A 13,623-nucleotide genomic window follows, 5' to 3' on the forward strand; every position below is an offset into this window, starting at 1 on the left:
CTAAATAACATTTAAAGAACATCATTCTTTAAAATAATAAATTCTAATTTATTTTCAATGAGCATAATCATGTGCTAATGTTCTCATGGTTTAAAGTCAAAATCATGATTTGGTATTTAATCTTCATGAGTCTCTTAACCCGACGTCGCATTTCTTTTTGTCTCTTGTTATAGGTCCACCTGTCTTGAGCCCAATTGGACAAGTTCATTCATCCATGACTTTACGATGCATTTGTCGATGAATGAGGAATGACGGAGGATGTGGAGTTCGTCAACTGCCCTGCCCTGCCCCTCTAAGCCCTAACCATCTAAGCTCTGCGCTTCACACCTAAGTGCTTTGCTTGTGAGACAGCTTTGTTGCCGCTTCCAACACTCGTTTTTCCCTTTGCCCTTTTGCCTTCAAGGCAGTTCATGCGCAAATTCCGTCTCTTTCACGCATTTTATTATTTTTCCCTCACACTTTCTTCCTTTCCTTGTTTTTGTTTTTTTGTTTTTTGTTTTTTGTTTTTTTTTTTTTTCCTTCTTATTTCCCGCCTCGTTTCAGGAGATTTTGTATCGTGCCGCCTTCAAGGTCGTTCACGCGCAAGTTAGTATAGGTTTTCGGCGTTTTTGTGTAAGAATTTCCTTATTCTTTCTACAGTGTATCCGTCGAGTTTTTTGTTCTCACATGAGCAGAAGAGCGGTGTGATATCCACAAAGCTTTGTCTTGGTGGGCAGTGGAGATTTTGATTTCATCAACTTTCAAAGCAGGAGTTGGAGGAGAGAGCGCTCCATAAGCGAGTTCGAAGGTTGCAGAGGTGATTCACTGGTTTTAGTGAGACTTCGTAGTTGCGGTAGCGTTGCTTGATGTTTTTCCTTCCTCTTTTTGTCTTTTTTGGTTGCTGAGAAGTGTTACTATGGATGTCGGAGTGTTCCTTATGGTTTCTACGAGACTGTGTCTGGACTTTTGTGCATTTATAAAGAGGGATACCTTTGATATTTAAAGGTCTAGCTCTTCATCATATATCATGTATTTTTATATTTAGGTAGGAAACTTTCAACAACACCCATTGGTTTTTATGCTTTGCTAATATGTTCCTTACTCTCGCAGGAGGTAGAGAGGCTTGCTGAAAGTGGACAAGGGGGGTGAAGGAAGACGGTCCTTATCTAATCAATCGGAGGACTTAAGAATCAGTGTGAATGTCTGCGCTGGATACCCAGACGAAGCTAGGAATGAGTTTAGATGATCTCGCCGCTCGAGGCGGTGGAGGCCGCCGCATTCAGAGTGGGATAGTAGGGAAGCGTTCGTTTCGCCGAAGCAGTCCTTACAAAGTAATGAACCCACGGGAGGGCAACGGGTTTGGCCCACGATCGGGGCCTTCCAGGTGATGCATTTACTTTCGCGCTGCTTCAACTTCGTCTTCTTGTTCAAACCGCAGACATGGGCCATTTTGCGAAGAAACGTTGTGGACTTCCTGGAAAACTCGAAGTGTCTGGTTTGGAAAAGGACAGAAATGTTGCGGGGCTTGATATGAAGTTTGAAGACAGAAGGTTTGGTTGGCGTTGCACGAATGGCATTTTGGAGAGAACGGATGGATTATTATACATTGGATTGGTCTGAAGGATGGAAAGTGAAGTTTTGGGTTGTGTTGGAGGAATGTCATGTGGGGGAGAACTGGAGGGTTGTTGTCACTTGGGTTGTGTGGGAATGTGGGCAGAGGTACCGGATGAAGGGTGTGAAGGGTGTGAAGGGTGTGAAGGGCGTGATAGAGTGTGGAGATAAGAAGGGGATATTTTGTATGATGAGATGGTGAAGTAGAGAAATGGTTGTGGAGTAGTTGAAGCGGGGTTGTGTGAATGTTGAGGTGGAAGTGGAGTGTGGTGTGACATGACTGAAGTGTTGAAGTTTGTTAAACTTTTGGGAAAAGTAGTTGGTGGTGGTGGTGGTGGTGGTTCGATGGGTAGTGGCCTTTTTAAAATAAAACAAAACCCATCCGAGTTCCGCGCAGCAGTTAATTCACGGGATTTACGCAGACATCCCATGTCTTATTGCTTCGCGGTATCTATAGTCGACAATTTGAGGATTGCGGGCCATGCTTCTCACTTTGAACATGGCGAGGGCCACAGGCTGCACTGGGGGAACTCAATTAGGAGTGGATGTGGTTCAGCTTAAAACCATCTTCTTCTTTATATATTTATGTTTATTTGAAGGATTTTAGAGTGAGAAAGTCTCCATGTTTTTTCAACTCATTCTCAGTTCTTGGAATGGTAGTTTATGCTCGTATGGTTCGTGTGATGTGACAAATGCGTTGTTAGGCTTTAGATTAGGTTATGATCATACTATTCGGATCAAGAGTTTTGATACTATATTGTTTCCTTACAGGGGGGCAGCTCCAGAATTGTGTAACAACTGTAGGCGCACCGGACATTTTGCTCGCGATTGCCCAAATGCAGCAGTGTGTAATAATTGTGGAGCCTCAGGGTATGTGTAAATAATCTTTTTTTATCATAAATGTTTTGATCTGTACTTTCAGTTGCTTAATGGAATGATGAATGCGTACCGCTGTACACTGGGATTTGTCACGGTATCTCTTAGTTGTACATGTATGGAGTGGTAGAGGAATTGTCACCGTAAGATAGTTTGTTCCAGTGTTTCGTTTTAAATGAATGCTAATACGTTGAAATCGATGGTGTTGCAGTTGTTGCAGCATGAGATTAACATTCTGAAGAATATTGTCTTCTATAAATATTTTGTTTCAGGCATATTGCTGCTGCATGTCCAGTGGAGCCTTTATGCCGCAACTGTAAGAAGCCAGGACACATCGCGAATGAGTGTCGAAGCGAGCCAATCTGCAATACCTGCGGGAAACCCGGACATCTTGCCAAAGGTTGTGCAGTGCAGGAAGGAGGGATTCCTAAAGCGTGGCTATGCAATAACTGTTATAGACCAGGACATCTTGCTGTGGATTGTCCCAACGAGAAGGCGTGCAACAATTGTCGCCAGGCTGGACATCTGGCAAGGGATTGCCTCAATAGTCCCGTGTGCAATGGCTGCAGCCAACCGGGTCACATTGTACGAGATTGTCCTCTGATGGACTCTGCCCCTCCTGTTCGAGGACCTACTTCTACTTTTAATCCGAATGATATGGTTTGTCATAATTGTCACCAACGCGGTCACAAAAGCAAAGAATGCTTGCAGGTATGTCTAAAGCGTATTAGTCTTTCTGATCACAAGTGACACCTGCCTTATTTTTAGTCACGAACTACAGTATTGTCCAATTTATTTTTAGTGAAAATTGAAAAATACTTGCTGCCATTACTGAGGCAAGGTTTATTTCTTCCAGCTCAGTATCCGGACTGTTGTAATGGAATGGAAATCGGACTTGACATTGTGTCTCGATCTGCTGTTTTTCCAGGTTGTGGTCTGCAATAATTGTGGAGGTCGGGGACATTTAGCTGTGGAATGTCCATCTACACCTATGTTGGCGAGACCACGTCGAAGGTGATGAAGCATACTTGAAGAAAGACTTTCTTTCAGTTGCCTTGAGTTTACGAGACAGACTTACGGTTGTAGTATGGAACTGCCATTACCAAAAGTGTTGCAATTATAATTAAAATACAAGCTGACTTTCTAGCACTTCTTATGTTTTGTAGTCAACTTGGGCTGAAAGCAACGAAGCTATTTGCTAAGAAAGTGTTGTTTATTTCTGGTTGGACATAGATTGCCAGTAAAGGTCTAGAACTGGAGGTAAGTGTGGTTTTATTGCAATAATGTGTTACTAAGCGTCTTTTTTTACTCAAATTTCACCAACTTTGATTGTTACTATCAGTGTTGGATTGTTCATTTTTGACCAACGAGAAAGCTTCTTTGTATTTTCATCTTTTACCAAAGTCGCTTCATGTAGTGAATTATCTTGTGCACAATACTAGACCCCGAATTTTATTTTTTATTTTTTTTATTTTTTTCACATGAAACCACGTCCCATGCATGCATTGGTGGTGTATAAGAGCATCCATACTCTCAAACTTAGTGTGGGTGATTTGATCTACATGATGGCAATATATTTTGTTGTATAATCTTATACACCACCAATGCATATTATAACAAAATGGCTTAATGGCTCATTAAGGTATGCCACTCAAGTTGAATGACAATAGCTAGATGTTGATGCTTTAGCAAGGCTTAAGAGTAGTGATAGTATTAAAAAGATTGCCAGAGATTTGCAAGTGTTCCAAACTTTTATTGCTTAGCTTTGTAAGCAATATTTACGTGCGTTGAATGGTATAGATTATAGTATTGGTAGTGGACCAAGAAGGTTTTGTGTAACAAATTAGAGTTATGTGTGGAATCAATCTATATTGGTGGCTTTGAGACAATATCCAATGTAGGCATCTACATGAAAGAGAAGGCCCACATTATTGTGTCTCATTCTATTGTGTGAAGGATATTATATCAAGCATGCTTAAAATCTAAAGCTAAACAAAAGAATCCAAAGCTCACAACTAGTCATATAAAGTCAAGATTTGAGTTTGCAAAACATCATGAACATTAGACATGTGATGATGGGCACATGTTGTGCTCTTTGATGAAAGAAAAGTAAATTGGTTTTGCTCTAATGGTCATAGCTTGTGTTGGATTTGTAAGAGAGTCTTTGAGAACCAAAGGAGTACATGAGATGGTGAAGATTGGAGATGGAGGAGCAATGATATGGGATTGTATGATTGTGGAAGGCCATGGCATGATGTGCATGATTGAAAGAATAATGGGTTGATACCTTCACAAGGAGATTTAAGAATGCAAGTTGATTTGTGCATTTCATCCATATAATTTGAATTTTAAAAATATGTTTATTTAATAGAAGAATGATCCAAAGCATACATCTAATCTTATAACTTCGTGGTTGAATTTACAAGGATTTTGCCTTATCAAGTGATCATCATAATCTTCTAACCACAATCCAATTAAACTTCTGTAGACAATTCTCAAATATTATTTGAACCAATATGAGACCTTTTCAAAAGAAATACTAGAATTATAGGCTTGTATTAAAGTTTGTTTGACTTTAATCACTCTTGATGAATAAAAGAGATTATATAAAAGTTTGCAAAAGTATAGTAAGATTGTAATTAAAGCTAATAGTAGATAAACAAATTATTAGATCCATCTCAAGTATTATAATTAAAAATAAACTTTAGACCTAAATTCATCTTATATATATATATATATATATATATATTTATTTATTTAATATACTTATGTATAATTGACTTTAATTATCATAAAATATACTCTATTATAAGAGCTATCTTCTCTAATTTATGGTATTATTTTTAATACATGTAATTATTTTACATTTATTTTTTAATCAGACCAAAGTGAATTTAGATTCAATTATTCTTATCACTCTACATGAATGCTACCTTGTTTTGCTAGAATTATTAATGAGCTATGGTTTAAAAAAATAAAAAAATATTTTCTATGATGTAATAAACACTTCTTATGTTTTTCATATTTCTTATATTTTTTTGATTTACCAAATTGATTATATTTTAGGATAAAAAACTTTATTTTGTCCATTTACTTATAAATCTTAGATTTTGCATTCTTTTTGCTTAACTAGATAAATTTTGGACATGTTTATAATTTTGAAAATAATTTTTTATTAAATAAAATATAATTTATTTGAATTTTATCATTAACTTTTTATGAACCGCAATGAATTGGATATGACCACTCTTAATGGAGACTATCTAGGTGGCCACATTAAATCAATTTATGCTTTAAAAATGATTTCAGCTAGTTACATTTCTTAAAAGAGTCAACTTCTCTTCTTTAGTATTTATTCTATATGATATCTCTTGTTTATAGATTTTGAAGATTTCTTTTAAAATTCAATAAAACTCTAAAATCAATTCTAAATAGAACAATTTAATGTCACAAGGTGTCATTTATACCAAGGATTTTTAAGATATTTTTAATATTAAAAATTAATTAAAATTTCCTTACAATAAAATATTTTAATTAATATTAATAATAATGTTTTCTTTAATAAAACTCAAAACATTAAAAATTAGAAAAAAATAGTTATCTATTTGTAAATTTAGGTGCAAAATAATATATCACAAGAGATAATATTTTTACTTATGAAAATAGTAAAAAATATCTTTGTATATATAATATTTATCTTTTATGATTTATTTATATTAAAATATTATTTTAAGATTTAATATTGGTTATAAGCTTGTAATTTTTGAATAGTTCTTATAAATTCATAAGATTTTAAAATATAATAGATTAATCTTATATATAATTAGTTAGATAAATTATTAAGATTTTTTTAATTTCAAATAAAATTTTATTAATTAAATTTAAAAATCATATAATTTAAATAAAATTTCTAAAACTCTATAAAAACCACGTTATATTATTATCTTTGAATAAAATTTAATTCTTTGTAAAAATGTATGCATTGGTTTCTTGTTATTTCTCAGTTTCTACAATTGTATGTTTATTGTTGTGGAGAATTCTAATAATCTATTTGCAAAATCTTATACTATATAATTATTGAATTTTAAGAAGTTAAAATTTCTTATTTATAAATATAACCCATTAGCTAAAAAAATGATCTTTGTTAAGTAGATCAATGAATCATCTCATTACAATTTTTTTGGCAATTGACAAAAAACTTATTTAATTTTCTTAATGGTAATTGATGGTATATTGCAAATACTGCTCTAATACTTAATTCATGGATTTTTTTTTTGTTTTATATTTTGTGTTTTATTTTTGTTAAGTTCATATAATCATTAAAATTTAATGTTAATTTAATCTTCATCTTGAATATTTTTAAACATGTTCTAAAACTTCAATTAAAAAGTGGTGTCTATAGATCAAATAAAATACGATTTAAGAATTAATAATATAAAAAGATATTTCTAAAAAAATGTCTTAGTTATTTATTCACCTAAAATGGTTTTAGAATAAGGTACAAAATGTGTCATTTTAACTAAACAACTGACCAAAACAACAATTTAGGTGTTAGAATTTGAGGTTGGTTGATCTATAATAAAACATGGCTATAGTTGATTTAGAATAGAAAATGGTTTTAAAATTCTATACAATCAAAAATATTAAATAAACTCCAAAATCATGTTGAACTTAAACTCTCTTGTTATTGAAAAATCATGTTGTACTCGAAATAAATGTAATTGTACTTAGTTTTATTGAATAAAAAGATGTCCTATAAAATTGAGAAGAATATCTTTAAAATTAAATTGAGTCAAATAAAATAAAATTATATTGAAGTTAATTTCTAATTTAACAAATAACAAGGTTTTTTTAAAAATTTAATTAAAATTTATTAAAAAAAATTGAATAATATATATATATATATATATATATATATATATAATTTATAGTATATACCTTTTGAAGTTTCTAAAAAATAGATTTTTAATAATCATATGTAGAATTTTCTTCCTTTGATGTAAGATAAAAATATCTAAAAACGACATCCAATAGTTAATGTTTTGGAAATAATATATAATATTAAATGAAAATCTTGTCATATTTGTACTTCACTATATTTGATAAAAATTTAAGATACACATCGACATAAGTATTCAAGCTTATTTTTATTAAAATAAATTGTGAATGTTCTAAAAATTCTATCTAGATTAGAATTCCATCTTTAAAATAAATTTATAATTTCAAAGAGTTTTTCCTTGTATTTTTTTTTTATTAATTTGAAAAACTAAAATATTTTTTCAAATAAAGAATAAAGAATAAAATATATATTATATGAATTAAATTATTATAGTTCTGTATTGAATGCAAAGTTTATTATTAATACTTTTATAAATAATGGCTTTAAAAATTTACAATAGCTTAAAATTGTAGTTCTTGTAAATTTTGTTTATCAAACCTTAAATTCTTGTTTTTATAGCCGTTATATTGTATTTTTTATTTAAAGTTATTAGTATAAGTGGAGCAATTAAAAAAAATCATTAATAAATATCTACTAATAGTTAGCAAATTTTTAGAAGCCTTAAATATCTTATACAGTCCTAAATATATATTTTTTAATTAATATAGTTTTTATATTCTTAAAATTTATTTCTATACCATTATCTAAAACAAAATATTTCAAAATTTCTACTTAAATTGTTTGATATATATATATATATAAAGACATAACTTCACATCTTTAAGTTTGTTTTTTTTAAATAGATATTTTTTTAAAAATAACATACAAAAAATTATTTAAAAATTTTATAAAATTTATCATTCATCAAGTATTGCAAAACAATAAAAACATATGTAAGAACAAATATTATTATATTATAGTCAAAATATCTTTGAATAGTTCAAAATGTATCTTTTATTTATTTCTATTTTTAATGAGTACTAAATTATTTAGACTAAAACTATATTTAATATAAATATTTTTTCGATTTAATTGAATAAAATTTAAGTTATTAAAGATAAAGATAAAATTGTTCATGATCAAATTTTTCAACACAAAAGAGTCTATATATATTATTTTTTGAATCTTTGTTTATATTGTTTTATTTGTTACTTATTGATATTATTTTAAAACAAAAGAGATAATTTAAATAAGTATTATAATTTTATAAAAGTAAAATACATTAAAGAAGAAAATCAAATATTAAGAGATTTTATCAGAATCTCAACTAAATGTTAAAATATAAATATACATATTAAAAAAAAAAAGAAATTATGTTAATAGTAGATTAAATTGAGATAAAATGCTACTATATATATTTTTTCTAAAATTTTTAATAAATAATTTGAATTTTAAATATATTTAATTTTGAATTTTTATAAGATATTTTTTTTAAAAAAAAATCTTAGTCTAGACAAGAATTTAGTGTTTGCTTGAAAAACATTTTCTATAGCAATACTTCTATGGTCGCTATATAAAAGTAAAAGAAACTCCTTAAAGAAGTTATTGTCACCACATAATTCCTGTAACTCTATTTTGCATATAAAAATATTTTCTATTATTTCATATACAAGATATTACCTTTCTAATTTATTTTTATCTACTTCTATTCAACTCCACCATCAATATACATGTCAACAATACTAAGCAACTTAAAAATGTACATTGATGAAATTTTTAAAAATAATTTTACTTGAAAATATATAAATATATTTGTAGATATGCTAATATTTTTTGTAAAAAATAATCTTAAAAAATGTTTATAGATTATTGTAACTTCAATAAATTAATCATTAATAGTTCTAATCTTTTCTTTTAAATATTTTTAATTTTTAGTTTACCTAATTATAATAATATATATATTAAAAATATTTTTTAATAGAATATAATTTCATAGGCATTAAAAAATATATTTTGTAATCTTTATTAATATAACTTAAATGATACACTTATTGATCTTTTGAACAAATAAATGGTAATTTTATTTTTAAAAATGATTTAGTATTTCTAAGAAATAAGAATTATTTTTAGGATTCTAAAAATCTTATAGGTAGATATTAATTATGTAATTATTATAAGTCTTTGAAATTAATTATTATTTTTATTATTAAAATATCAAAAAAGACATGATAAAATAAATAGAATTTTTAGATTACTATTTTTAAAGTATTTATTTACTTGGTAGATTTATTTATTTTTTTATTTATTTTATATTTAATCAATAAATTTTGAGGAATTTTTTTAAGGTTTATTAAAGTAAGATTTTATTAATTTTTGTCGGTCATTATAGAAAATTAGAAGAAGATTTAAATATTTTTTAATTTTTGTTATCTAATTATGTGTTTTAAACCAAAAATGAGATTAAAATTATAATTTATTTTAATAAAATAGCTTAGCTAATAGCTAATATGAAACATAGTGATTTTTTTAGATAAATTTAAATATATTATATATATATATATATATATTTATCTATTAAACTATCATATTTATTTTATTTTTTAAATGAATGATGTAAAAATATTAATATTTTTAATGTACTTTTCTAAGTAAAAATCTATCTATCTATCTATCTATCTATCTATATTTTCTAAAATAGTTTATATTCTTTAGGGTTTCACAAATTTTTAGATAATAGAACACAATCCATGATTTATATAATTTTCTTATTATTGTTAAATTTTATTTAATATTTTTTGTTAAAATTTAAAACTTGTGAATTATAGTTTAAGAAAATGATCAAATAAAATAAAGATACAAAGGAGTCATTTAAAGGTATAAAAAACGTATTTACTATAGGTCTTATATTATACCATTTAAATTTTTTATGTTAAAAAATTTACTGTGATTTGAAATATTTTCAATGTTACCGAAAACAGATATCAAAGATATATTGCATCTAATAAATCTACTTCACAAAAGCACTTTGAGTGCCGCTAGCTGAAGAACAAGCTGAGCCAAGGATTTACACGAATTGTTCATGAATATCTTTCCCCAACTTGCAAGCTCGCATAACTGAGATACAGGGACCCCAAGGTAATTACAAGCGATGGACGTAGGTCAATAGTGTTGTAGCAGACGTCATCGATCTGAGGTTCATGACCAGTATAAGCAAATCATCACTCGGCAGTGACGGCGACCTAATGATAACGAATGAATGAAAATGTTGAGTCGATTCAACGGCGGACGCAAAAAAGCCTACGAAGACAAATCGTCTGCTGCTCGGACCGACGGCTCCATCACGTCTTCATGGTCGGGAACAACAAGACCTCCTATTGACAGAAAGAACAGAAATAGTACTCAAATTGTGTTCCAAGGGAAGTTAGTGAAGTGTAAATAGGATTTACATAAAAGTACATACAAGCAGATATAATCAGAAAGGATTCATCATCTGCACAATATAATTACATCGACAAATAAGTTAATCACACCTTGATGTTTTGGGAATCAGTGAGCATCATCGCGAATCTGTCAATCCCCATGCCTCATCCAGTTGTTGGAAGCAATCCGTACTCAAGTGCAGTACAGAAGTTCTCATAGATGGCCATTGCCTCGTCATCTCCATTCTCCCGGTCCTGCGAGGAATCCAAGAAGGATGGACGAATCACTCTCCATTTGAAATACAAATTTCATAACGTAGTAAACGACAAAGAGGAGAAATAGCTATGCACCTTGACTTGATCAGCAAACCGCTCACTTTGAACCACTGGGTCGTTTAACTCAGTGTAAGCGTTGCACACCTGCCACAAAATATCGAGCAGGCTCAGCGATCGTCAACAAACGGATTGTACAAGAACAGTTGTTGAGGCAAAATACATCTGCGGGCTTTCAAAACACGAGCAGATATTGTTTGTGCACCTCGTGTTTGTTCAAAAACAACTCAAATTGCTCCGTTAAGCCTGGAATAGACCGATGCCACTTGGCAAGAGGGCTCCTGAATTGTGGATGAAGCATGATGAAAGTTGGGTTCACACATTGCTCCTCAATGAAGTGGCCTACGAGCTGAGCTCCGTATGAGAAAATGCGTTAGTACACGTTCGCAATAATACAGCAGCGTATGATGCTTTATTTCAAGATTCACACAGACATATATAAAAAGATAAAAATTCGCTTTGTCCAGACCTCTGAAAAAAATACGGGAGGACACGAACAGCAGCATAGCCAGAAAAAAGAATAGAGGAACAAATAGTTAGTGAAAACATACAAAAATTCGCCACATACGGCGTATGCAAGAGGGAGGAAGTTAGATTGAAACTGAAACCACAACTTACCTTAAGCAATCGGGTCGTAGTTTGAGGAGGGGGACATTTGGCATCAAATTTTTCACAGGTTTCAATCAGATATTAACCTCTGGTGACTCCAAAAGCTCCAAGGACTCCGAGAGTTTAATTTTGCCTTCAAAATATTCCTCGAAACCCTTTATCATATCAATTCTCCTACAACACAGCACAACATAGATAACAGTCAAAAACCAGGCTAAAACAAAAACACCAATCAGAAGCACTACATGAACATGAAGAGAAATACAATACAAAACATCAAACAACTGGAGATGCTGCGATGCTGCGATGCTAGCTACAGAGATTGTTGTGGTGCCAACTGCAGAGCTACTTAAGAGTTGATGGCGGCAATCTCTATGTTCCAACCCTATCCCGATACAAGAGCCGCAATTCATTATTTCTCTTTTTTTGCACTGCCGAAGTAGTTGATAGGAGCAAAGTAGCCTTGATTGGCAGACCACCTTTTGCAATCAGCAGCGAGGAGTTTGGGGGGGGGGGGGATCTGCTGCGTGGCGTAGGAGAAGCTGATGACCTGACTGGCGTACACGCCGGATGAGATCGAGGGACCGATGGTGGTAAGAAATGAGGACCTGAGGTTTGAGGAGGAAGTCAGGATCTACTATGCCGGGATGATGGTACAACTGCGAGGAGGCAAGAGGGTGCCGTTCATGATCCAATTCTGTTTTGTTCTTGTGCGTGGATAGCTTAGTTGGGAGAGCGCGGCGACAGATTGACTTGCGCGTCCAAGGTGTTGGAGCAACTGAGCTGTCAATCTCTTGTCTTTTTTGAAGGCAAGATACACTATGCGTTCTTTTGGAATCAGGTGTAATGAAAACATCGCATGCTACGTCACTGTTCATGGAGAGAAAGCTATGCAGTTTCTTGAGAGTGGCTTGAAGGTGAAGGAATACAAGTTGGTGCACCACAACTTACATGTTCACGATGAAGAAGCTGGTGGGGGAGGGCAAGCCGAAGAAGTTTGGGAGGTGATTGGGGTAGTTGACCCAACATCAACAGTGGTAGTCATTGTGCGGGAGTGCAGCTAGTTTTTGCTCTGATTGTGCATGGCGTGAATGCCGCGGTGGATTTGGCAAAGAGCAACCTACTGCAAGACAAATTTGAGAAGGTAAGTTTTTCTTTTCTTTTCTTTTTTCTTTTGTGACCAATACTCTAACCGGCATACATGTATGCAGACGATATCATGTATATTAGTATTCAAGAAGATAATCTGCTCGTAGTGAGCAGTTTTCATTGTAAAAGATAAAAAACGCTAGAATAGAAAAAATATACAAACACCAAAATATCATACTAATGGTTTAGAAGAACAATTTTGTATCACATAAACAAAGATGTAATCTTAAAATATTTTTATTAAAAAAATAATATATATTTATTCATATTATTTTTACAAATTAAGTATATCTAAAAATTAAAAACTCATACGATATATAAAATATTTGATATTTTTATTTTGTAAAATTTGATATCTACTATTATTATTATACTGATGTATTTTTTTCTATATAAATTCTTTTTACATCATAAAAAAATAAAAAAATGTATATAATATAACCACAATTAAATAAAAATAAAAATTCTATGTACTTTATGGTTTTGACTTACAGAATTATCAAACAATAGAAAAAATTCAAAAACTTATAAATTTCTTGTTTACATATAATTTTATTAATTTTTTCTAAAATCTATATATATATATATATATATATATATATATATATATACACATACATACATACACGCATTCAATTTTTATGAAAAAGAACTGTAATAAAGAATAAAAATGTGGAAGGAAAAAGGTAATTTACAAAAGTTAATAGTTTTACATCAATTTTGTTTCAATACAACAAAGTATTAATATAGCATCTTAATTTGGTATTC

The 13,623-nt window shown here is 30.8% G+C and overlaps 2 protein-coding genes and 1 pseudogene across 3 annotated transcripts; 2 read left to right on the plus strand and 1 right to left on the minus strand.

Annotated features, from left to right (window-relative positions):
• The first annotated feature begins 312 nt into the window (after positions 1-312).
• LOC112281673 (uncharacterized) lies at positions 313-3,822 on the plus strand. 2 transcript variants are annotated; one of them, XM_024518451.3, is made up of 5 exons: positions 313-796; positions 1,090-1,363; positions 2,362-2,460; positions 2,739-3,177; positions 3,395-3,822. In XM_024518451.3, the coding sequence occupies exons 2-5, from the start codon at positions 1,179-1,181 to the stop codon at positions 3,482-3,484; spliced, it is 813 nt and encodes a 270-aa protein (XP_024374219.1). In that variant the 5' UTR covers positions 313-796; positions 1,090-1,178; the 3' UTR covers positions 3,485-3,822. The 2 variants fall into 2 exon arrangements, 1 of the variants encoding a protein (XP_024374219.1); XR_016502596.1 differs by lacking the exons at positions 313-796; positions 1,090-1,363 and adding an exon at positions 1,573-2,137.
• Positions 3,823-10,408: 6,586 nt separating this feature from the next.
• On the minus strand, positions 10,409-12,243 carry LOC149989386 (lysine--tRNA ligase-like). Its single transcript, XM_090249694.1, has 5 exons — positions 11,716-12,243; positions 11,303-11,446; positions 11,116-11,184; positions 10,876-11,019; positions 10,409-10,716 (listed from the first exon to the last, which is right to left on the minus strand). The coding sequence occupies exons 2-4, from the start codon at positions 11,396-11,398 to the stop codon at positions 10,930-10,932; spliced, it is 255 nt and encodes an 84-aa protein (XP_090105820.1). The 5' UTR covers positions 11,399-11,446; positions 11,716-12,243; the 3' UTR covers positions 10,409-10,716; positions 10,876-10,929.
• On the plus strand, positions 12,234-12,959 carry LOC149989387 (large ribosomal subunit protein uL5 pseudogene; annotated as a pseudogene).
• The last annotated feature ends 664 nt before the right edge of the window (positions 12,960-13,623 follow it).

Source organism: Physcomitrium patens, chromosome 4 (assembly GCF_059467195.1).
Source record: "Physcomitrium patens ecotype Gransden chromosome 4, ASM5946719v1, whole genome shotgun sequence".
Taxonomy (NCBI): Eukaryota; Viridiplantae; Streptophyta; class Bryopsida; order Funariales; family Funariaceae; genus Physcomitrium; species Physcomitrium patens.

Bases quoted from the DNA above. Each gene is read 5' to 3' on its own strand.
- LOC149989386 (XM_090249694.1), bottom strand. From the start codon at position 11,398: ATGCTTCATCCACAATTCAGGAGCCCTCTTGCCAAGTGGCATCGGTCT. The intron at 11,185-11,302 runs GTGCACAAACAA...ATTTTGTGGCAG, and splicing joins TGTTTTTGAACAAACACGAG to GTGTGCAACGCTTACACTGA. The intron at 11,020-11,115 runs GTGCATAGCTAT...GATTCCTCGCAG, and splicing joins GGTTTGCTGATCAAGTCAAG to GACCGGGAGAATGGAGATGA.
- LOC112281673 (XM_024518451.3), top strand. From the start codon at position 1,179: ATGTCTGCGCTGGATACCCAGACGAAGCTAGGAATGAGTTTAGATGAT. The intron at 1,364-2,361 runs GTGATGCATTTA...GTTTCCTTACAG, and splicing joins CCACGATCGGGGCCTTCCAG to GGGGGCAGCTCCAGAATTGT. The intron at 3,178-3,394 runs GTATGTCTAAAG...CTGTTTTTCCAG, and splicing joins AAAGCAAAGAATGCTTGCAG to GTTGTGGTCTGCAATAATTG.